We start from the raw sequence: 22,026 nt of genomic DNA on the forward strand, positions 1-22,026 counted from the left end.
TTTCCGATATTTGCCGGGCACCACCCCCTGGAAATGAGCATTCCATTTGTCTTTATTTGGCCACAGACACAAAATGGTTGCTCGGAGGCTGCATTTATTGACAATAAACAGGTCATAAATTACACACTGAATGGTCTGAGGAGTAGGCCCGACAATGTTTTTGTTCAAAAATAAAAGTCCTCTAAACTTCAAGGCGCACACAAATGTTTTCGAAGAAGAGTCCTTGTTACACTCCTAAGAGAAAAAGGAATTTTTGTACAAAATACATACATATATCCTTGATTATGCCTTTCCCCAGCTTGTGGATTCCATGGTGCCATTAGCACGATCTGGATTTGGAAGAGCATCCATGGTTAAACTTCTCTAAGCTTTAGTTGTGCCTGAAAGGAACTTCAAAGTGGAAGTTGCAAGGCCTTCAAGGCCTTTGTTGTTGATCTCGTTTTTTTTTTTGGGGGGGGGGAGGGGGCGTGGCCCGAAAGTGCACTTGAAAACAAAAAGCGTAAAGTTATTAAAGGTTTTTGTGCGCTTTGTGTGCCCGCTTTCATGTCACTTACACTTTTTGGCCATGTTTCAAAGCCCAAGCGTCGCCCCATCCAGTCCACCCTCATAGTCTGTGTGTGTGTGTGTGTGTGTGTGTGTGTGCCTCCTGGTCTTTCTCTGGGTAATCTTGGCAACGCAGCGCCTTTTGCATACATTCATCCGAGGCGGGGCGGGGCGGGGACAAAACTTCAAGCGTGCGGCAAATTCAATTTGAAATTTTCAAATGTTTTTCTTATTTTTTCCTTTTTTTTTATTTTGGTGGGTTCTTCTGTTTGGAAATTACATTTTTTATGAGGGGTGCTGGCTGTTTGGGGGCTGTTTGGCTTCTGTCGAGTGTCACAGCCCTTGCCCCCGAACCGTGAATGGGGTAGGCGTGGCCCAGGCCCCGGCCCGGCTTGAACTCCTTTGAAAGTTGCATTCGAAAAAAATTTAAATGAATATTTCATTGCCCGCGCATCAACCGGGAAGCGAAAGTGACTGAAGGATTCCTGATGTATGGCTGCTACCCAAACAAAAATTGGCCACCCGTTGTGCAGCAGAAGCTCTCGCAGGAGGTGGTTCCAGGACGAAGCAATGGGAGGTTTCCCAAGAAAGAAGCTCCAGCTCGTGCCTCCAGGCGTGGGCAGATCAAGGAGAGGGCTCCGGGAGATGCCCTTGGGCGGCGGCGCCATAGAAAAACAACAATTTTCGGGCGGCATCCTCTATGGTCGCTCTGGGATTGTGCGTGGCACGCAACTAAAGAGCACAAATCTTTTCCCGAATGTTTCCCATCGATGAGGCTGCTCCTGCTGCAGGGAGGTCCTTCAGCGGATCGCTACGCACGCATCAAAGGAGGCGGTGTCATGCGGCGCGTTCCGTTGCGTTGCCACAAAATGTTGAATCAAAAAGGAAAATATAAATGTTTTCACATTTTTATTTATTTTTTCGCAACTGAAAAGTGTGACTTGCGGAGAGAGAGAAGGAGAGCAAAAGTGAGAGTTGGGCGAGTGAAAGTGCGTGCTCGACAAGGTTGAAAGCTAGTTGGGGAATTTTCTCAACTTTTTTCATTTGAACAAAAGTTGAAATTTAATTCAAATGGGAATTTAATTCGCAACTGTTTCAGGTACATTAATTCCGAGTTACAATTGTGGAACATTCGAAAACTTTTGCAAAATATAAATAGCTCACGTTCTAAAATAAATAAAAAATGTTCTAGTTTTGTGCAGAAATTAATTGCATAAACGTTGCTTGCATATTCTGTGCTCTGATGAAGCGAAAGGATGTAGGAAGGAAGCTTCTTCTGCTGTTAACGGCATGAGTAATGGCGCTGTTAACAGGCAGGGTTAACAGTGAGCCAGTAACTGCTTCCGCTTACAGCGCACTGTTAACGATCCCTGATAGCGCACTGTTTCCGCTCCCTGGCAGCACTCTGTTACCGATCTCTGACAGCGCGCTGTTACCGATCTCTGACACTGTTAACGCTCTCTGACAGCGCGCTGTTACCGATCTCTGAGAGCGCACTGTTACCGATCTCTGACACTGTTATCGCTCTCTGACAGCGTGCTGTTACCGCTCTATTATAGCGCACTCCTACCTTCCTACCGCTCCCTGACCCAACCAGAAAAGCCGTGAAAATATACTATATATTGAAATTTAAAGTGAATATCGTTGGATTACACCTTTTTCAACCATGCAGCAAGGGCCGCGGCTCTACTTTCATCGTATGATTCATAAAACTACACAATATATAGTATATATTGATGGAAACGCTACCTGCCGGTTGTTAAACACATCCAAATCCACCACAAAACGGGTATACGAGTAACGGGTATAATTACACGCTTTTATAATGAAGTCTCCTCCATCCTCACTTCATCCATGCATTAAATACCACTTGATAGTGATTATAGTTTTGCGTTTTACGATATTGTTATACCTATCCATCTTTCATTATCCATGAAATCTCTAATAGACTGCTAATACACTCCGGTTTGTGCAACAAACTTTAATATAATCTCTTTCGAATGCTAATTAGGCATCAGGAACACCAGTTCCCACTCCCGCAGATTAACGCCGAAGGCACAAGTGTGTGAAACTCCAGCGGAAGGACCAGAAGAACTTCGCACTCGCACTCGCATCAGAATCATTTTCAGTTTGTCAGGTGAGTGTTGGGCAAAAATCCAGCCAAACGAACAACCGCAAATTATCCAAAAACCGAATCACTGCCGTTGGGAAAGTCCCCAAAAATGGTTTTCATTTGGTTTTCATGTCCTGTCTATGATGCAAGACATATGTGTGTGTGTGTGTGTGTGTGTGTGTCTTTGAATGGAAAACGACAGCACACACACACACACACGCGCGCGCAGAGATTCTCTGCCAGAGGTGACAGTGAACATACGGATTTTATAGCATACTTTTTCGCGCCGCCTTCTATGCGGCTGTCGCTTTCGCTGTCTCTCCTCCTCCTCCTGCTGTCTTTGTCTCTGTCCCTGTCTATGTCTCTTTCTATTCCCTCTGACAGCTGACTGTCTAGGTGTGCGTGTGTGTGTGCGTGTGCGTCCCCGTGTGTGTGCGCGCATGTTAAAATTCATTTGTCAAAAGGATTACCATGGTAATAGGGTTTTAAGCATATCCTGGCAAACATTCGCAGCATTTTTTTTTTGTGTCCTGGTTTTTTGGTTTGTTTGCTTTTTTGCTTGAGGTGGCCACAGGTGGCGGCTAATTAAAAAATGGGATTAAGCAATTATGACAGGCATTTGTACATCACACTCCGAAGGGAGGAGTCCCGCCCCCCCCCCCCAAATCCTTTGGCTCGCTCACCTTTGGCAAACAGATTTCTCTTTGTGGTGGCCTGGGCACAAGCTGCTAATAAATTGACTGCAATCAAAGTTGTCATAAGTTGAGCAGGACAAAGCTCACGCCCACGTCCAGGCCTAGGCCGGGTGCCCAGAGACTGATAGCTGAGGTCACGTCTATGGGGTCCACGAGCGTAGTTTGAAGAGGGATCGTGGCTATGGAGTATACAAATCATACAAACGACATAGGCTTTCATCTATTGCTCTTAGGCGCTTGAAAGGCATACATCACCTTGAGGATTCCCCCCTCGGGACACCACCCGTGCCTGGGACAGACCACACCTACCCGCAGCCAAATGACAACTTAATCGCCCAAAAAATCAAGCCAAGCGTAGACATTGTCCTACCCACAGGCCTCACGAATCCTGCTGGCTGCCATGTGTCGCCTTCAGAACTTACCCCTCAACGCCGTCTCAAGACTCATCTCCAACGAGGCGAAAATGTACAAATTGTTGTGATTTATTTTAACAGATTTTTTGTTAACCCAAAAGAGAAGTAGAACAGAAGGAGCTAGGGAAGTGGAAGCATTTGCTACTCTATTGATGAATATGCTGGTGGGTCACTCATATGATAGAGAGGGTGCCAGGGGAGGGGGGGGGAGACCGGTTAGAGAGTGGAGGCTGGCGCGTGACAATGCGCCAATGTGTGGTCAAGTGCGCACGACTGGGCTGCTGGCTTCGGGAGCTACAGAGGAGGCTTCATCAATTTGTCCCCAGTCGCAGTGAGAAATGGGGTGGAGCGAGAGGGGCTACGGAGGGGAGGGGAGGTATATGGCAAAAGTTAACGTTAACAGGTTTAACCAGGCTAAGGACAAGTGTGGAGACAGTGTAACCGAGGGTGTAGCTGATGATGTTGTGGATGGGCATGAGGAGGCACCCTCATCATTAGTGAGAAATGCTTGAGTTTTAACTGAAAGATTTAGATGAACATGTCCTCCGTCCCCTGTCCCCTGTGTACCCTGTACCCTGTACCCTGGCCATGCGAGTGTGCATTCATGGTTACCATAGAGATTCCCAAGGAGAGATTTCCCACAGCCCAGACCTTACTGAAAGGGCTTCCAGCTTAATCCGCATAATATTGTGGAAAATGTTTAGCACATCTGATATATTTGCCTTTGTTTCTGGAGGACGCCAAAGGGTGTTCTATGAGAGGGCTAAGAAAGGATTTCTCATGCATGAAATGCTTCACTTTTGGAGGAGAATTTCGCGTGGAGTGATGGAGATATGAGACGGAAATGAAGTCTTAAATGGGGAGACTCTTTAGGGGTAGAAAAGGTGGATTCATGTTCTTCCTGATTCTAGAGTTTAGTAGCCATTGGATAAACCTACGAAATCTTTTACGAAATCCCATCAAAGGCAATTAAGGAGGTGGAAATATATAAATTTAGCTGCCAATTAGCGGGTCCTGATCTAGATTCCCTGCTGACCATTTATACCCACTCCCAACATCTCCTGCCTTGGCTACAATTGGTCTTGGTGGTCCCTGTTTGGGGCTAAACAAACGATGCCCTGGGATTAGGTTCCATTCTTGGGTATCTATGTCAGCATTAGCTAATTCTATAAAGCTGCTAGCCCCCCCCAACCCCCCAACAGCACTCCAACGACTTTATGAAATATGGCGGTACGCTTTATTTTTTGCCAGGAGAGGTACAGTGGAAAGTGGTGGGTTGGGGTGTTGGGGGGGGGTGTCAGCTCTGGCTTTGATGGAGCTGATGGCCGCATCCGGCTGCACATCGATGGTGGCACGTACTTTGGTTAGCATTTCAGCTCAGCTGCGGAGAGAGAGACAAGGCGACAATTTAATTTATTTGGTCGCTTTGCAGAACGGTGCCCAGGCCACGCCCCACCACCCCACCGCCCCACCGCTCCAAAGTCAGCGAATTTACGATTGACATTTGCGTTTAACCTACTTATGCTGATTTGATGGCAGCTCATAAATAAAATTTAAACCAATTGCTGGACCCAAGCCCTAGACCTATATAGTACTCCCCCCAAGAGCTGTGGCAAGGGGGGGGGGGGGGGTTGGTCTCATCAATCGCAGCTGCTATCAATGTGGGCCATCATCATCATCTGGGCCATCATCACGCCCATTCTTGCGCCCATCCGGCTATGGAGCTTCTCCGTAATTGAACTCTTAGTGAGCCAAGCAATTTGCCGATTTTTAGTGCGAGTGTCGACAAGGCAAATATTTAAAAACTCTCTCGAATGCATACTAGGTCCCTCCCCCCCGCCCCCCCTTCCACCCACTCATAGAGCATGCTCGAGTCGTCGGTGTCAAATGACGCAGAAAGTCACAGCCGAAGCGCCTAGAAATTAAAACGTGAAATGAGTCGTAAGAAAAACAATGAAAAACTCCCTGGAAATGGAACGAGAAGCGGGGAAATTCGACTGAAAGTTTTCCGATTGTCTTGGGAGAGTCCCCCCCCCCTCCCCCCTCTCTCTGGATGATATTTGAACAGGGATGCAGGGCGGGGGAGGGGGTGAAAGGTTAGGAGTTCGGGCTAAATGTGTCACTGGGGTGCAATTTGAAAATGAAATTTTCTGTACGGTTTTTGTTTAACATTTTATTTTTATTTTACTTTTCCATTGCCGCCATATGACCTTGACAGGGAGGGGTGAGGGGCCTGGGGACTAGCTGTGTGTGTGCCAGAGATAGTTTCTCAACTTTGCAACTTTTTTTTATGTATATGCCGAGTCAGAGTCAACTAATTTGATTTTTTCCAATAAGCGCGCAAGGCAAAACTATGTTTGTGCCCCAGAGAGCTACAGTGCGTTTCAGGGATATAGCACTCAAGGTTCGAAGTTCACGTTTTGGCCAGAGTTTTTCATTGGTTTTGATATTTTTTATTAATAATGCATATATTCATGTATAGGTATTTTTTCCTGGTTCAAGTTTTGTTGTAAAAGACATGAGTGGAATGTAAAATAAATAAATAATAAAGTCGAGAGATCACCAAAATAAATCTATTAAAATTAATTATTATCTGTGTATTTTTAATCAGTATTTTTGTATATTGATAAGGATTAAAATGCGCAGGTATTTTAAGAGTCAATAAAAAAATAAATACATCTATATTTACACTAAATAATTGCCGTTTATAGACACACGGACTGAAAGTAAATACAATTAAAAATAATCTAAATATAAAACACTTCAAAATACTCATCAAGTGTATATTAATTTTTAGTAAATATATTTCAATGGAATATAAATATATCTCGTCAGAGTTATTTGTATTCGATGCTCTGGGATTTTCTCTGGGTGTATATATGGTTAATAAAGAAGCAGAATTATCAGAAATCATTCAGTGTTTGAATAGCGAATGGTATTATTAATTTTATGAGTTCTTATTCCACTAACACCACACAACAATTCAGGGGAATAACAGGCGTGTAACAGGGAGTACCGCGCTGTTAGCAATCCAGGTTAACAGCTTGTTATCGCACTAAGTTAACAGCCAGGCACAGCGCTCTTTAACAGCGCACTCAGAGAGGGATCGCTCTGTTAACAGCCCGTTTTCGCTCCCAGTTAACAGCCAGGCACAGCGCTCTTTAACAGCGCACTGAGAGGAGGATCGCTCTGTAAACAGCCTGTTATCGCACTCAGTTAACAGCCAGGCACAGCGCTCTTTAACAGCGCACTGAGAGGAGGATCGCTCTGTTAACAGCCTGTTTTCGCTCCCGGTTAACAGCCAGGCACAGCGCTCTTTAACAGCGCAGGGGGATTGCTCTGTTATCACATTCCACACGGCTTTCGGCAGGCCTTAGCTTGTTATAATGCTTGTTATATTCCCACGAATCACAGAAATGCACGAAATATGTACATATATGCATTTATAGACACCAGAGTTAGAGTTCCAAGTAATTCTACAAGCCTACAAGTATTCTACAAGTGCTCTTCGTTGGATAAGTACATCTAGATCCGCCATACTACCAATAAATTATCATGAAGAAAGTGCTTATTCCTAAGAATAGTCGTAATCGAATCTTAAAATATATACACAAATTGCATTCATCAAGTAGCAAACCTTAAAGACTCCATTATAAATAAAGTACCGCATTAAAGCTGCTATAAAATAAAGTCAGTTATGATTTCAATCAGTCAAAAGATTGATAAGCAATCCGCATTTATGTTTGTATGTTGCCCCAATTAAGACCAGGATCATCATTCATTTATAAAAAATTAAATTTAAATTGCAATCAACTTACGAATAAGTACACATGAGTACATGTGTGTAAGGCTGAACTCGTATGCGACCCAACGCGCCCCGAGGCAATCCTTTGAATATTTAAAAGTACCCGTTTGATAGCCATATCTGCCCGTAACATAATCCCTTCATATACGAGTATATAATATTTATTAAATTTTCGACTGGCAAACACTGGAGGGAGGGACCCTGACCTTGGGCCCGGCCGAAAAACCCCCCAAAGACGCTTTAAAACCATCAAATGGCAACACACTCGCTTTTTTGTGTGTGTCCCCTGCATCCCCCTTGCTTTATGCACTGGCCGAGTCCAGTAAATGGTTTGAAATTTGACATACTTATGCCCAAACAATTCAAATAAAGACCGCTGGAACAGGGCCCGAACAAAAGAGCAACAAAAGCCGAAGTGGGGGAAAAGGTTGAGTAGAGATTTTCGTTTCTTTTCGGGGGTGTCAGTATCCCCAGGGCTGGGCTTGGGATTGGGTTTGGGTTGGATATGGGGGGCAAAAGGTCGGCAACCCGCTCACGACTAAAGCTCAATTCAATAACTCTCGCCGACACACATACTACTGCCAGACCATCAAAGCAGACTGGGAGACGGTCTGTCTTGGGGCACTGGATCTGTGGGTCTGAATCTGGTTCGGGGTCGGGCTCTGTCGCTGTCTCTGGGCCTTGGAGCTTTTGGCTTAATGTTCATGCCGAGAACTGATGCAAACAAATATTTATAAATGCGCAAATAGAACAGATAACTGTATTTTTATATGCACACACTCAAACCTCCATCACCCACACACACAACCACTCAACCACACACACACACACACACACACTCGTTCACTTTGCCGGGTAGCAAAAGAATTTCGAGATTCGATTCGATTCGATTCCGCATCTCGTGTAGTCGACTCGGCGATGGGTCGACGCTTCCATTCATTCATTCAACGGTACTCCTGGAGCAGCGGCAGCGGCAGCGGCAACCAGTAACATTTTTATTGCTTGGCATGGAGCATATGAAAGCCGCTCGAACGAACCCGCTCCACCCACAGAGAACGCCCCACCAACCCTTGATACACGCTTCAAGAGGGTAACATTATTTGTATATGAAATATGCCACTGAATGATTAATCAAGGCAATTATTTGTGTTTTATATGTACATATTTTGTGCGGAATAAAAGCCCCCAACATCGGACCCCATGAGAGAGTCTCGTGCCTGCCAAATCATAGCGAAAGGTGGTCCAATCTGGGAGCTTGAGAGAATAGCTTTCGGTAAAGGCGGAAGAACATGTTCTATGTTAGGGGAAAAGGAGTGTAACTATCTATGGATGGTGCTCAGACACACTTTGTAAACTAAGGGGATCTCCTGCATGGTATCCTATACAGAAGGAATCTCCTGCTTAGTATCCTATAAAAAAGGGATCTCCTGCATGGTATCCTATAAAAAAGGGATCTCCTGCATGGTATCCTATACAGAAGGAATCTCCTGCTTAGTATCCTAGACAAAAGGGATCCCCTGCCTATTAGCCCATACAAAAGGGAACTCCTGCTTAGTATCCTATAAAACAGGGATCTCCTGCATAATATCCTATACAAAAAAACCAAATATTGTATGTTATTATCAGTATACCAGAAGTAATCGATCTTCCACTTAGGAATGCCACAATATTGTTCTATTTTTTCATAGTTCGTTAAGGTTCCATAACTTCTAATGGATCATTTCTATACCAGACTTAAGGTCCAGTCAAAGGCGTAATGATGATATTTCCCTCAAAAAGAGGCTTGTCTTACGAGGGTTTGCAATGCCAAAACTCTGACGGAAAGGCCAGGACCGCCTGGGTGGCATTCCTACAACCGAAATACGTGTAATGGTAGTAATTGTCGAAGGGCATACAAACATCGTTCATTGCCCGTTGGCCATACTTGCGCTTCCTGCTTATTTCGTTTTTTATTCGTGCTGCCAAACCAAACGAAAAGAGCGCAAAGGATGCACGAAAAAAAGAGGCTACGGCTATGGGTTGGGGTTGGGGGTTGGGGGTTGGCGGGCCACCAAGAGAATGAAAGGAAAAAGGGATTGCTTGCTTGCGCGCAGGAAAGAAATATATATTTTTCCGATATTTTAACATGAATTTTGCATATTGTTAATTTTGCCTTTCAACTGAAAACGTAGCGCAAACAGACAGAAGGGCGGCCAGCAGGGGGAAAGCAGGGGGGCAAAAACGAAGTGCAGGGAATCGCTTTTATAGCATTTAGCTTCCGCTTTTCCATGTGTGTAACTGTGACTGAGAGTCCCTGTGTGTCTGTTCAATATTTATTTGACAAGCGCATTGAGTTTGATTTGTGCGTATTAGTATGCCAAGGAGGGGGCCCCAGGTTAGCGGGGGGGCATTGAATTGAAAAGTGAAGAGTGGAAAGTGGAAAGTCATTTTCCACTTGTTGGTGCCTCGATGATAGACAGCCCCAAGATGGTCACATTCCTTTTCGGGGTATCCCAGGTAAGTTTTTTTAGAGGGTATCACAGGCTTCGTCCCCAGCTTTCGTCCCCATCACAAACGAGTAATACGAGTATTTTCAGTGCACTTTTCTGCTCTCGACAACTCATTAATATTGTAAATATCAAATAAATTTTATTAATATTCCCGGGGGGCGATTACAAATTTAATATTTAAGGAAAAAAAACACAAAAAATAATTCCTCTTTCAAATGAAAATATTCGATTTGGCCTTGCAGCGGGCCAGCAACACCCTTCGGGGCTGCTGTGATGCGTTTCTTTCCATCAATTGCAAGAGCTGCCAGAGCGTGAACAGAACATAACTTTATGCTCGAGAGTGTATGTCAGAATCCAACCGACCTGATACTCGTATGAAATGTTAATTGCCAGTGCCAGTGCTGCCCTCAAGCAGCCGCATAACTTGAACAGTTCGCTCGAAGTTAAGTGAACAATTCTGCTCGCGGGGGCTGCTTTGGTGGTGGGGAGGTGCACAGATTTATGATAAGCATACGAGTACGAGTATATACATTTAATTGGGTCGAATGTGCAGCTCTGGCAGATGCACACTTCTGGGCGAGTTCTGAGTTCTGAGTGTTCAACCGCCAGAAGAGCTCTGTCAAAAGTTCAAAAGGTTTTCAAAAGAACTCAACAAGTTTTAAGGGTCTTTTTCTTTCAGCCTGGTCATGTGTATCTAACATATATTATATATTATTTAAGATGTAATTTATTAGTTTATTGATTGATTGCTTGATTTGGGCAGAATTCTGCTGCTGCTGCTGCTGCTTCTTTTACGATTTCTTTTGCTGTTCCTCTGTTCTCTGCAGTGCACTGCTCTCCTTGTGTCGTTGCTGCCGTTACTCTTCTGTTACTGTTACTGTTAATCTGCTGTTATCGCTGTTATTCTGCTGTTACCGCTGTTGATCCGCTGTTGATCCGCTGTTGATCCGCTGTTGCTCTGCTGTTTGTCTGCTGTTTGTTTGCTGTTTGTCTGCTGTGGCTCTGGTCTTTGTCTGCTGCCGATCTGCTTTCGTTTCCTTTCCAGAAAGGACCCGTCTAAGCCGACTGAGAAGTCGCTTACAAGAACAAATCGCACCATCGGTAGAGGCAATCGTAGCAGTCTAAAGCTTGCTCAAAGCTGGCCTGGAAAGATTCCGTTAACCACATAACGAACAGTTTTTCATCTTTTCCAAACACCAAGAATTGGCCGAGCAGGTGGTATGCCTGGGGGTATTTAATCGTTATATGTTTGCTGATACCTTGCAATCGTTGCCGTACATGGCGAACACAACGCACCTTTTCGAATCCACATTCGTGCAAGCGTTCGGCCAGCATCGATCCAATTCCAGGCAACTCTGCGGCATCCTTGTCGCCCATGGACTCTGCCACAAAGTTCTTAAATTTATCCGACATTCCCGACATTTCCAGTTGTTCCCTTTCTATTTTTAGCAAATTACAATGAAAAATTCCAAAATTGTTCGCAACGCGACGAAATCACCGTAATATAATAATTTCGACAAATATTTGATTCTGATATTATTTTTGGTTGCTCCTATCCTTGCTTGTTCAACGAGTTCACAAAAATAACTGCTGCCAATGTTATTTGAAACAAAATGCTAGACTATTCGGATGATTGTCTGTATTTCAAAGTCCAAGCAGTTTGTTTTTGACAGATCGTTCCGATGGCAGCTATAAAGTAGTCGGATGGAAATTTTGGTGTTCTGTCGGAACGGAAGTCGGCCCTAACCTCTCGAAATTAGAAGCACACAAGAATACACAACACCAGGAACGGGAGGAATCAGCACAGTTCAGGTAAGGACCCAAGGACTGCTCTTCAATGCATTCGGACTGGAAGCCACTTTTCAGTGGGTGTCTCAATATCCGCTACAAGACTTGCCTCTGAAGCTGGTGGCATCAACATCGATTGTGGCACTTGATTGCGGCCACGCCAGTTGGTGTCTCAATATTTGGCTCTGCAGTCTGCTCTGCGCCGCATAGATCGGATGAAGCTTTTTGCCATGAAAGCCCATCTATCGGGAGTACGGCGAGCCGTGCGCGTGCGAGCGCGGCTCAGAGAGAGCGCTCTCTAGAACCTTTTGCGCTTGAATCTATGAAAGCTCAGCTTTGAGGGGCAAAGGCACCAGCTTCAGAGCCAAATGTTGAGACACCAAGCAACTGCCGTCGCCACAATGGAATATGAATTTACCGACTACAAAGAGGCTTCCAGTGCCTCGGGGGGGACCACAAGGAATCCAAGCTTCGGCGGTGAGAAACAGTAAAAATAACAATCGATGGACATCGGGGGGAACAGAACCCACCCACACAGTCCATGCCCACGTATCCCTAGACGCTTCGAATACCTGTCATTTGAGCAATAAAAACCTGCACACGTGATGAAAATGAATCACTTACCCACAGACTCGACTACAAGATTCCTAGAATCGATCACACAGCACAGTGTTTTACGTCAAACTTGTTCTCAGTAAAAGGTCTAGCATTAGCCAAAGGGAAATAAATATTTCAGTCATTCGAATCGATTCAGTCGTCGGGATTAGATCTAAAACAAAACAAAATTTGAAATTTAAAATGTGAAATGTGAAAAGAAAAAAGTTGAAAAGTGAAATGCAAAATTAATAGCATAAAAACGAAAATAACTTTATTCCGATCAGAACAAAGAGCAAACGCCCAAGCAGGAGGTCGGGAGGTCGGAAAGCCCCAGCCCGTTAAGATCCTACAACTGCATCCAGTGAAAGGCAAGTGAAGGATTGTTCTGTGGCTTTTGGGGGACATCTGCAAGGAACTCGGTACGGGCCTGTGCTCTAAAAATCGCGATTCAAGAAAAGATGAAAAGTTTCCAATGTCAACCTCTTCGAGGCTGTCACTCGTATATCGTACTCGGCCGAATTTAGCGGAAACAAGTTGGCAAATTTTGACATTTTATTCAAAGGCTACTCGATTGTTTCCGTGCTGCACGGATAGTTTATAGTAGTTTATAGCCAAATAGTTTATGCACGTCAATTGTTGATATGGTTGGTATTTTTTTAATTTATGTCTTTCTTCCACTCGCGAATCTACAGAAGCTGGTGATTCTACGGACTGACTTCGTGCTCGTGATCCTTCATCAACTGGTCGCACTTGGCCATGCCGGCGGTGGCAGCAGGCATGGCCGAGGGCCGACCTTGTGCGCCGCCTGCGAGCGAGGACAGGACGGCGATCAACAGCGTCCTCAGGGCTACAATTAGCAACGCCAAGGCGGCTCCCGTTCCCATACTCCTCTCCATCTCCCCCCCAACTCATGGGCCTCGTGCTACACGACGGAGAAGGCGAGGAAGTGACGCTGACGGTAAGTAATATTTTTCCTATCCAGCGCCAATTCAAGCTGTTGCTCTGAACATTGCTTTCTGCTCTCCAGGTCGTACTCTGATTTACAATCTTCGAATAAAGGAGACAAAAGATCTGGAGTTCCACATGCGCTGTGCTGAACATGTGAGTGATGCTGAAAGAGGTTTTGTGTGAGCAGTGAAAGAGTTCAAAACCCAGGCAATATCCCATCTTTGCAGCCATGTTATAGATGGGACTTACGATACACCTATGCGAGCCATGCAGGTGCTGGAGGTTGTTCTGGCGTTTCACGCGCACGTCTCTCCTTCTTCAAGAGGTGTGATCCCGGAAAAACCAATTATCTTGGCGATGTCTACGAGGCTGGGAATCTTGTGGGAATCTCTCGTGCTTGGAGACTTTATCCTAGAACCACCTGGACAAGAACGATGAACTTGGCCTGCCCTGCATCCCAGTAACCGATAGCTATCGTACTGTCATCATTCGAAGTTGGCGCCCAGCGATTTCGGTCTCTAACCATCACGGCATTCGCTTGGAGAAGGTAGCATGGAAGGCGGGTAGCATAGATCATAGCGGATGGACTGTTTCTCGACGATCTGGAGCAAAGGGTCTCATCTCCTCCGGACCTCTCGTGCTTGGAGACTTTATCCTGGAACCACCTGGACAAGCACGATGAACTTGGCCCGCCCTGCATTCCAGTAACCGATAGCTATCGTACTGTCATCATTCGAAGTTGGCGCCCAGCGATTTCGGCCTCGCCCCAGAACAAACGCACGGCTGCTGCTTCAGCTGGGGCGAGCAAAAAATGGCTGCGCGCAAACTACGAATGATGAGAGCGAGAGTGCTGTCGGTTACCGGGACGGAGGGCGGGCCAAGCTCCTCGTACTTGTCCAGTTGGCTCTTGGATAATGTCTCCAAGCCCGTGCTCCTGGCTCTCCAAGTAAGAGAGCTTCGACATGTTTGCACCAGTTGTGAAACAAAATAGAGAGATGACGACGACAAGGCAAGCGCAGTTTTTCTTCTGGTTCGTTGGGGGAGAGCAGGGCAGTGTCTCAGGATCTCCAGCCCCCATCCATCAGGGGGACGTTGAAGGGCCACCGTGTTGGGCCGCTCCTTGGGCATCTGATAGGAGGTGCTGTCTGTGGGTCCACTTAAAGTATCAGATATGCGTGATCCTCGTTCGGCCCAGGAGCCATTGGACTCCTCCGTATCGCTGCCGGGCATAACGCTTGCCCCGCAATCGGAACCCCAAAACTGCCATGATTACAAGTATCCTTGCTACTTTTACGAGTTCCACTGCCACTGCCACTTCAATCGATGAAGTAATCTATAGTTTGGTAAAAACTGGGAGTATTTTAAGGACCAGTGTCCCACTATCCGCCACACTATTTGCCTCTGTAGCTGGTGTCCTCATAGCTACGATTGTGACGGCAGTTGGTGTCTCAAGCAGGGTTCCTGCTTCCCTGCTTCTGATATCGTTAACGACTTACCACAGATACCCCCAAAGCCATTTCATAGATTTCAAAGATCGGACAGGTATTTTCATCGTTGAAAAGCGTTCATCTCGTCGAGACATTGCCCTTAGCATTGAGGTTTTTCATTAACAAATAACATACTCGTATTTGTATCCCGTTGAAAGAATGCTTTTCTTCTCGGAATTCGGTATTCGACAGTTTTGGGGATACCGAGAGAGACCACAAGGAGCTGCATCATTGCATAATTGAATTACTGGAACCCGCTTGTTGTTGCGTTTCGGTGTGTGTGGATGTTTTGGCCAGATCGCTGGCATATGGACAAACACATGTTCGGGCTTGTTGGCGATTGAATTCATCCGTATATCTTTTGTGCATTTGTGTGTGCAATCTATTAGATGTTTGAATATGAAATTTGTCAGCTTGCCATTTGGCCTGCTGCACATTTGACAAAACACTTAACTTTAACCTTAACCTTAGCTCTATTCCTTGGAAGACTTGGGCATATTTCATGTGCGGCTGCTGCACAGCAACAACAACAACAACTGCTACCAAATTGACTAATGGCCTTGACTGTAGGTGGGGCTTACGAGCGCTCCGGAGCGGGGCTGGCCTGGGCTTAGGCCTTCCGTGGGGAAGGATGAAAGATGGAAGTACCACCAGCAGCAACAGCAACAGCAACAGCAGCAGCAGCAGCTGCATGGCCTGATAAACATTTGTTTAACATGACCATTAAGACAAGTCAAACTGCACACGCACACGCATACGCAGGGATACACAGGACCTCATAGATACACTCATCCATGCAAATGCCGCAATATGGCATAGAACATGCAATATGCCACACACGGACCGCACACACACACACACACGCACACGCACACACACACACTAATAAGTAACAAACAACAGACACGATTACAACCAAATGACACAGAAAATCACTCCTGGGCGTTATGTAGATGCTCATTGCATTCGGTTTTGGGTTTTGGAACAACTCCGACCCGCCCCGCCCCACCGTGCCGCATGCCTTCACCGCCACCCTCGCTTCGGTTCGGGTCTGTGCGGTTCGGTTCATATGAAAGTAAATTAGCTTAGTGCCCATCGATGCACTGGCAAAACAGAAAATGTCCTTGTTACAAGCGGAACTCCTGGTAGAGGACTGGGATGTAAATGCATTTCTTATAACTATTTTCCCCAAATATATGGGATATACATATATACATATGTTCTCAAATACATATGTTAACGCCTAGCCAAAAAAGCTCATCACCCAAATTAAATGTAAATCTAACAGACAAGGATCTTTAATTCACTCTCATCGAATACACAAACCATGTTAAACATAACTATCAGGCTCTGCAGAGCTCAGATCAATAATCATCAAATACACGAACCATTCTAAACTAAACTCGCTTTAACATAACAAAACCCTTTGAGGGTCTGCAGAGCTCAGATCAATCATTTTCAATAATCATTAAATACACGAACCATGTTAAACTGAACATCGCTTTAACATGGCATATAACATTCAGGATCTGCAGAGCTTCAATCCAAAATCTTGAAGAATCATCAAATACACGAACCATGTTAAGCTTAAAATCGCTTTAACCTAAATTACACTTTCAGGGATCATCAATAGTCATCAAATACATGAACCATGTTAAGCTTAACATCGCTTTCACTTAACATAGAACTATCAGAGTCTGCAGAGCCTTTGATTAATAATCTTTAGCTCAGTCTTGGAAGCACCTTTACTCAATACAATAAAAAAATCAGAAAATTAAATGTGTGATTTTTAATGTTAATTAAAATCCAATTATACAAACCTTACCGATCGGATAGTTATTAAATCCAGACCAAGGCCAAACATTTTCTATATTATGGTCGCTTTCCGCTATTCTCTATTTTCTTTTGGGAAAAGATCTTTCTCTTTTAACCCATAACGTGCCGCTCCAAAAATATTTTATACTAAATTTTCGCAGGTGGAAACTTTTTTTGTAAATCCCGAAAAATTATGCTATTTGAAAATTCTCCCTGAAGACAGATCCTTCCTTTTGGCTTACCAAAAACAATTATTGCCATATCGTTGACCAGTTCGGCGTTAAAATTCTTCGAACTTCAAACTATTGGCCCCTAAAAATATTGCCTAGCCCTTTGGCAAGACACTGAAAATTCTCTCAGTGAACCCGGCTGACTTCTGGCAGCTATTTATGTGCAATCTGCTTCCCTTTCCATCAGGGGGGGCCCCATGCATGTTCCATAGGCCGGTGCGTGTCTGCAGTCCACAAAATACGCCGTGCCAGAGTTCCATTGCCGGACGGACAGAAGGAGAGCCCAAGCGATTGACTTAGTGACTCCCCCTCTCTCCCTCTCTCTCTATCTACCGTCCCGACCATCGGTCCAGCCAATAGGGCTTAAATCGACATAAATGCGGTCATTGGGGGGCCCGCAGGACCAAGGGCGAGCATTTCGCTTTCGATTTGTTTATAGCTGCGTTTAATAAATTACAAATGAACTTGGATCTTGGCCTCATCTTCCGGCCTCCTTCCGGAATTGAGTTAGCATTGAGCTCATGGACAAAGCAGTCTCACTCGTAGCTTCTTCTCCTTCGAGTCGATAATCTATGGGAAGTAACAGCATTTGCATTAGTTCTGGGATGGGGCGGGGAGCCCTGGGTCTCTGGGCAATCAGGGGACGATATATAGTTAGTTACCTTTTATACAGGAAAATACCCAACAAATCTACTAAAAGTATCTTCAAATATAGCTCTCCTGGAACTTATGACGGGTATTAGTACTTCTTTCACGGCAATCATCCAGTGACCAATTGTTGACATTACAATACCATTTTCTTGCCATTAGTCTTCAAGGACTACCCCTCTCCCTCCCCCTCTCTCTCCACCACTCTCTTTGTAATTACAATCCCAGGGTAAGGCTTTCTTTCATATTCCCTTTACAAGTACTTATTGAGGGTAGATTTTTGTTTCTGTATTTGTTCTTCGCTTTTCCAATGTTTATTTGGTTTGGCTTCGATGTTTTCTCTATTAGTTTCTGTGAGTGTTTGTCGGAGTTCTAAGAAATATGAGTGCCCCGTGGCTGGTCCAGTTTCCAGCTTCCACCCACAGAGCTCCCAGCTGATGGTGATGCCTGCCCCCGCAGTGACTCATAAAAATAGTGCAAAATAGCAAATGCTGCAAACGCCAACGAACCAAAAATGAAATGGCTTAAGCTTTCCCATCCTTTGGTCCTTTCTCCCTCTCTCTCTCTCTCTTTCTCTGCTGCTGTTCAAATATAAATGCATTTGCGCCCGACCACAAAATGTGTTCAGCCGGAAATTGTACGTGGAAAGGGTGCACTGAGAGAAATGTGGCATCAAATTCATGGCAGATTATCCGCACTATTCACAGGAATCTTCAATTATGTCGCTGTTCGTAATTAACGGAACTACGACTTCACATTGATGAAAAAAACACGGACTGTTCAAAGCAACAGCTATAACAGAGCAACAGCGATGTTAACAGCCCGCGTTAGTAGCCCGTTAACAGTCGTTAACAGTTCCAGTGAACAGCCCATGTAAAAAGCCTGTTAACAGCCCCGGTAACAGCCTCAAAGATACCCCTTTTGGTTAACAGTCTTTCAACAGGCCCGGTAACAGACTCACGGGAGCCGCTTTCCGTTAACAGTCTGCAACCGTTCTACAGTGCAGAGCACTGTAATCGCTCTAACGATCCACACGGGTTTTGAGAGGCATTATTCATGGTTTTTTTTCCGTTTTTATCGCCATTGTTGGGGCTGCCCATGGGGTTTCTATTCAACAATATTTTGCACTAAAATTCAACAATTTTCGTCTTTTTCTGGATACTTTTTCTAAGCAATTCAATCCAAGGACTTCTGTCGATGTGGCTGACAGAGGTGGCGGTGTGTGCGAGGGTCTTTTCTCCAGTGTCCTGTTATGTTGTGGTTTTCTGGTCTTCCAGCAACTCTACTGCAAGGGATTCCAAATCTTGCACTTGCTTAGCGGCTCATCGAATCCCTCGCAGATCGTCAGTTTGGACAGATTGGCGGTTGTTTGCGGCAACATCGAAGGCTGGCAGGGCGCCGGCATCCCGACGTCGCTGGGTGGCGCGGCCATGGGTGCTGGAGCGGCAGCACGATCGGCAGCTGGAGCCGAGCGGCTACCGGATGATGGGTGACTGTCTGAACGTCCATCGCGGCCTAACATTTCGCTCGATAACAAAATATACAAAATCTTTCCCTCACGAAAAATTTACGTCTGTGAAACTCCAATTCGACGAGAAACTTCGGCCTGCTTTTCGGAACACTAAATGCGACTTTTATGGATATTCTAATCAATCAAAAAACGACTTTGTAAAAATTCTCGGCTCAATCGGAGTCGAATGCTTTTCTCAGTGCACAAGAGAACAGGAAAGAGGGGACCATTGGAGGCTCCTTTACTCGGATGAGGCGGGGAGAGGGCGTTGGGTGGGTTCGCTTGGCTCTGGTCTGGCTGCCATATGTTCCATTAGCTTTTTTTAAGAGCCTATTGCCATCGCTACCATTTTAACAGATTTTTCACCCCCCCCCCAGTAGAAGAACTGGACTTCTACGGAACATTGCGGTTGAACTTTTCACTAAACAAAAACATGGCACAAAAATATAGAAACAGTAACTGAGAAAAGGGATAAGAAAAGCTGTGGGCAGCGCTGTTAACCGTCTGTTAAGGGTGCCATGTACCACGCTCCGTTAACAGGCTGTTACCGAACAGTGTAACGGCTCGCTGTTACTGCAAGATGAAGAAGGGCCCATCCGTCTGCCTTTTTTTCGTTGGTCTATTCAATTTTAACCTGGAAAAAGGCAATACCAAAGATTCTTTAGGATGTAACCAGAAATCCTAACCAGAAATACTGCTGTTCCCAATGAATCGTAGATAAATAAGCACAGGAACTGCCATTTAACTCATATAAAAAATATGTATATACTTTTAGTTTTGGTTTTCCTGTTTGTCGATCAGATTTCTGTCTCTAATGCACGTTTGGTGGAGCAGGAGACGACATGGGTCGACCTTGGGAAGCTTCGAAATTGTAAAGATCGAGAGCACAAGTCCGTTAACAGATTGCGTGGAAAATTCTGGGTCTTGCAGAACTTTGTGCGGGCGGATCATGGACGGATGAGCTGCTCCTCGAACGTGACCTATACAACCCATGCGGACTATAGGTATTTGGACAATTTGGTGCCGCTGCTGGAGCGCTGGAGATCGCCTTTGAGTCTGGCTCTGTACGCACCCGGCACGGACTGGGAGCCGACCATCGAGAGCATCCTGTGGCTGCTGCAGTGCGATGCTGGTCGGGACCTGGTGCGCGGTCTGACCAGCTTCCACATCTACTTTCAAGTGGGACACACGCCCAGGGTTGTGCTCAGGGCAGAGACGATTCTCGCACGGAAGTTGGACTGCGGTGGACGGCCACCCTATGAGGGAACCGTCGGAAGGCGGACCTACCGCTCGCAGAAGGACCTCGACTATCCCGTCAACACTGGCCGGAACATAGCCCGGGAGGCAGCGCTCACCCACTTCGTTCTGGCCTCGGACATCGAGCTGTATCCCACGCCGGGCCTGGTGCCCAAGTTTTTCACTATGCTCGGACGCCACAGCGACGGGTTCACAGCGAAGCACTTGCCGGTGCCGGTGCCGGTGCCGGTGGTCTATGTGCTGCGTATCTTTGAGGTGGAGTCCAATGCGACGATGCCCAGCGACAAGCTGCAGCTGCAGGACATGCTGTGGAGCTCGCAGGCGGTGCCCTTCCACATGAACATCTGCCCCCACTGCCACAAGGGACCCAAGCTGGAGGAGTGGATCAATGCCAGCGTCTCGGATGAGCTGAATGTCTCTCACAAGGGCATTCGGATGGGCAGGGAGAACCGCTGGGAGCCGATTTTCATTGGCTCCACCACGGATCCGCCGTACGACGAGCGCCTGAGCTGGGAGGCGATGAGCGACAAGATGACCCAGGCCTATGCCATGTGTGCTCTGGGCTATGAGTTTCACATCCTGGACAATGCCTTTCTGGTGCACAAGCCCGGCATCAAGCCCGGCCTCGACAATCCCGAACGTCACGATCTCGCTCTCCGCACGGAGTCCGTTATTCGCTCAAGATTCTTTCGGGAAATGCGCATCATCTACGGCAGTCGTGACGGTTGTTTGCCTTAAGAATCGTATAAAGTATATGCCCTGAGACACCAGGACTACCCTATACGTGCGACTTTTGGCGGATTGAACTCTCTCTCTGCCTTTTGCCTATTTGCAACGATTGGGTTCGGGTGTCTGCCACACAATGGGGAGCGTAGGAACAGTGCTGTTTTGTGGACTCGTTAACATCGTCATTGCCATCAGTGGCACCTGGCTGACGCGGCAGTTTCGTCCTCTGCCACACGCCACACCAAGGCAGGGCCAGGCCGAGACGGGCCGGGGCATGTCGTGTCATGCCAGCATGCCAGAGAACGCGTCAAAGTGCAAATGAGCTCAACGATGTCTGCATTTGGTGTGATGCGATTCCCACCCCCCCTCCATCCCCATCCCCTTTCAGATGCGGATGGAAGAGTGGCGTTGGGCAAACACAATAAATGCATTCATGCAATATGCAGCAGGTAATCTCGTTGCTTTTAATCGCTGTTTGACATCAAAATTACAATTTTCTTAAGATGCTTTCTCGACACCAACGGCAGCGGCCCCATCCATCTTCCATCTTCCATTTTCTATCTACTATCTTCTATCCAGCATCTGCCATCTTCCATCTTCCAACTGCATTTGAATAAAAAGGATATTCATTCATTGTGGCATGTTTGCTTAAGCTCTGCTTTTGATGGCCTGAAGGGGGCCCTGGCAACATCTCAAGAAAGTTTCTATAACGATTTCTATGGCATAAAAGAGACTTCTCTGGCCCTCGCATCTTTGCATAGTCAAATTGAAAATTGATGCCGCAAATGGTTCCGAGGGGGGCTGGGGCTGGGGCTGGGGGTGGGGCTCTGGGGGTGGGGTGCTATGTGGACTTCCTGATTGCGGCCGGGCGGGTCTAATTTTTGCACTCCATGGGAGCTCCCCTGCAGTTTTTGACCATTCTTCAGCTGCAGTTTGGGGAATTAGCCCCCTTGTTCTGGTGC

At 46.0% G+C, this 22,026-nt stretch overlaps 3 protein-coding genes across 4 annotated transcripts; 2 read left to right on the forward strand and 1 right to left on the reverse strand.

Moving 5' to 3' along the window:
* Positions 1-11,115: 11,115 nt before the first annotated feature.
* On the reverse strand, positions 11,116-11,558 carry LOC6603034 (barrier-to-autointegration factor). The gene is made up of 2 exons (XM_026987241.1): positions 11,355-11,558; positions 11,116-11,282 (listed from the first exon to the last, which is right to left on the reverse strand). Exons 1-2 carry the CDS (start codon positions 11,478-11,480, stop codon positions 11,136-11,138), a joined length of 273 nt encoding a protein of 90 aa, XP_026843042.1. The 5' UTR covers positions 11,481-11,558; the 3' UTR covers positions 11,116-11,135.
* Positions 11,559-11,702: 144 nt separating this feature from the next.
* On the forward strand, positions 11,703-14,166 carry LOC113565393. Of its 2 annotated transcripts, none has more exons than XM_026987240.1 (4): positions 11,703-11,870; positions 13,136-13,401; positions 13,471-13,544; positions 13,599-14,166. In XM_026987240.1, exons 2-4 carry the CDS (start codon positions 13,200-13,202, stop codon positions 13,827-13,829), a joined length of 507 nt encoding a protein of 168 aa, XP_026843041.1. In that variant the 5' UTR covers positions 11,703-11,870; positions 13,136-13,199; the 3' UTR covers positions 13,830-14,166. The 2 variants fall into 2 exon arrangements, with proteins under 2 accessions (XP_026843041.1, XP_026843039.1); XM_026987238.1 differs by lacking the exon at positions 11,703-11,870 and adding an exon at positions 12,819-12,862.
* Positions 14,167-19,661: 5,495 nt separating this feature from the next.
* On the forward strand, positions 19,662-21,101 carry LOC113565427 (beta-1,4-glucuronyltransferase 1). The gene is made up of 2 exons (XM_026987378.1): positions 19,662-19,749; positions 19,857-21,101. Exons 1-2 carry the CDS (start codon positions 19,662-19,664, stop codon positions 21,074-21,076), a joined length of 1,308 nt encoding a protein of 435 aa, XP_026843179.1. The 3' UTR covers positions 21,077-21,101.
* Positions 21,102-22,026: the final 925 nt, after the last annotated feature.

The sequence above is a fragment of the Drosophila persimilis genome, unplaced genomic scaffold, assembly GCF_003286085.1.
Source record: "Drosophila persimilis strain 14011-0111.01,24,50 unplaced genomic scaffold, DperRS2 tig00000124-arrow-pilon, whole genome shotgun sequence".
NCBI lineage: Eukaryota > Metazoa > Arthropoda > Insecta > Diptera > Drosophilidae > Drosophila > Drosophila persimilis.

Bases quoted from the DNA above. Each gene is read 5' to 3' on its own strand.
- LOC113565393 (XM_026987240.1), top strand. From the start codon at position 13,200: ATGCCGGCGGTGGCAGCAGGCATGGCCGAGGGCCGACCTTGTGCGCCG. The intron at 13,402-13,470 runs GTAAGTAATATT...TCTGCTCTCCAG, and splicing joins GCGAGGAAGTGACGCTGACG to GTCGTACTCTGATTTACAAT. The intron at 13,545-13,598 runs GTGAGTGATGCT...TTCAAAACCCAG, and splicing joins ACATGCGCTGTGCTGAACAT to GCAATATCCCATCTTTGCAG.
- LOC6603034 (XM_026987241.1), bottom strand. From the start codon at position 11,480: ATGTCGGGAATGTCGGATAAATTTAAGAACTTTGTGGCAGAGTCCATG. The intron at 11,283-11,354 runs GTGCGTTGTGTT...AAATACCCCCAG, and splicing joins ACGAATGTGGATTCGAAAAG to GCATACCACCTGCTCGGCCA.
- LOC113565427 (XM_026987378.1), top strand. From the start codon at position 19,662: ATGAAGAAGGGCCCATCCGTCTGCCTTTTTTTCGTTGGTCTATTCAAT. The intron at 19,750-19,856 runs GTAACCAGAAAT...ATATACTTTTAG, and splicing joins TACCAAAGATTCTTTAGGAT to TTTTGGTTTTCCTGTTTGTC.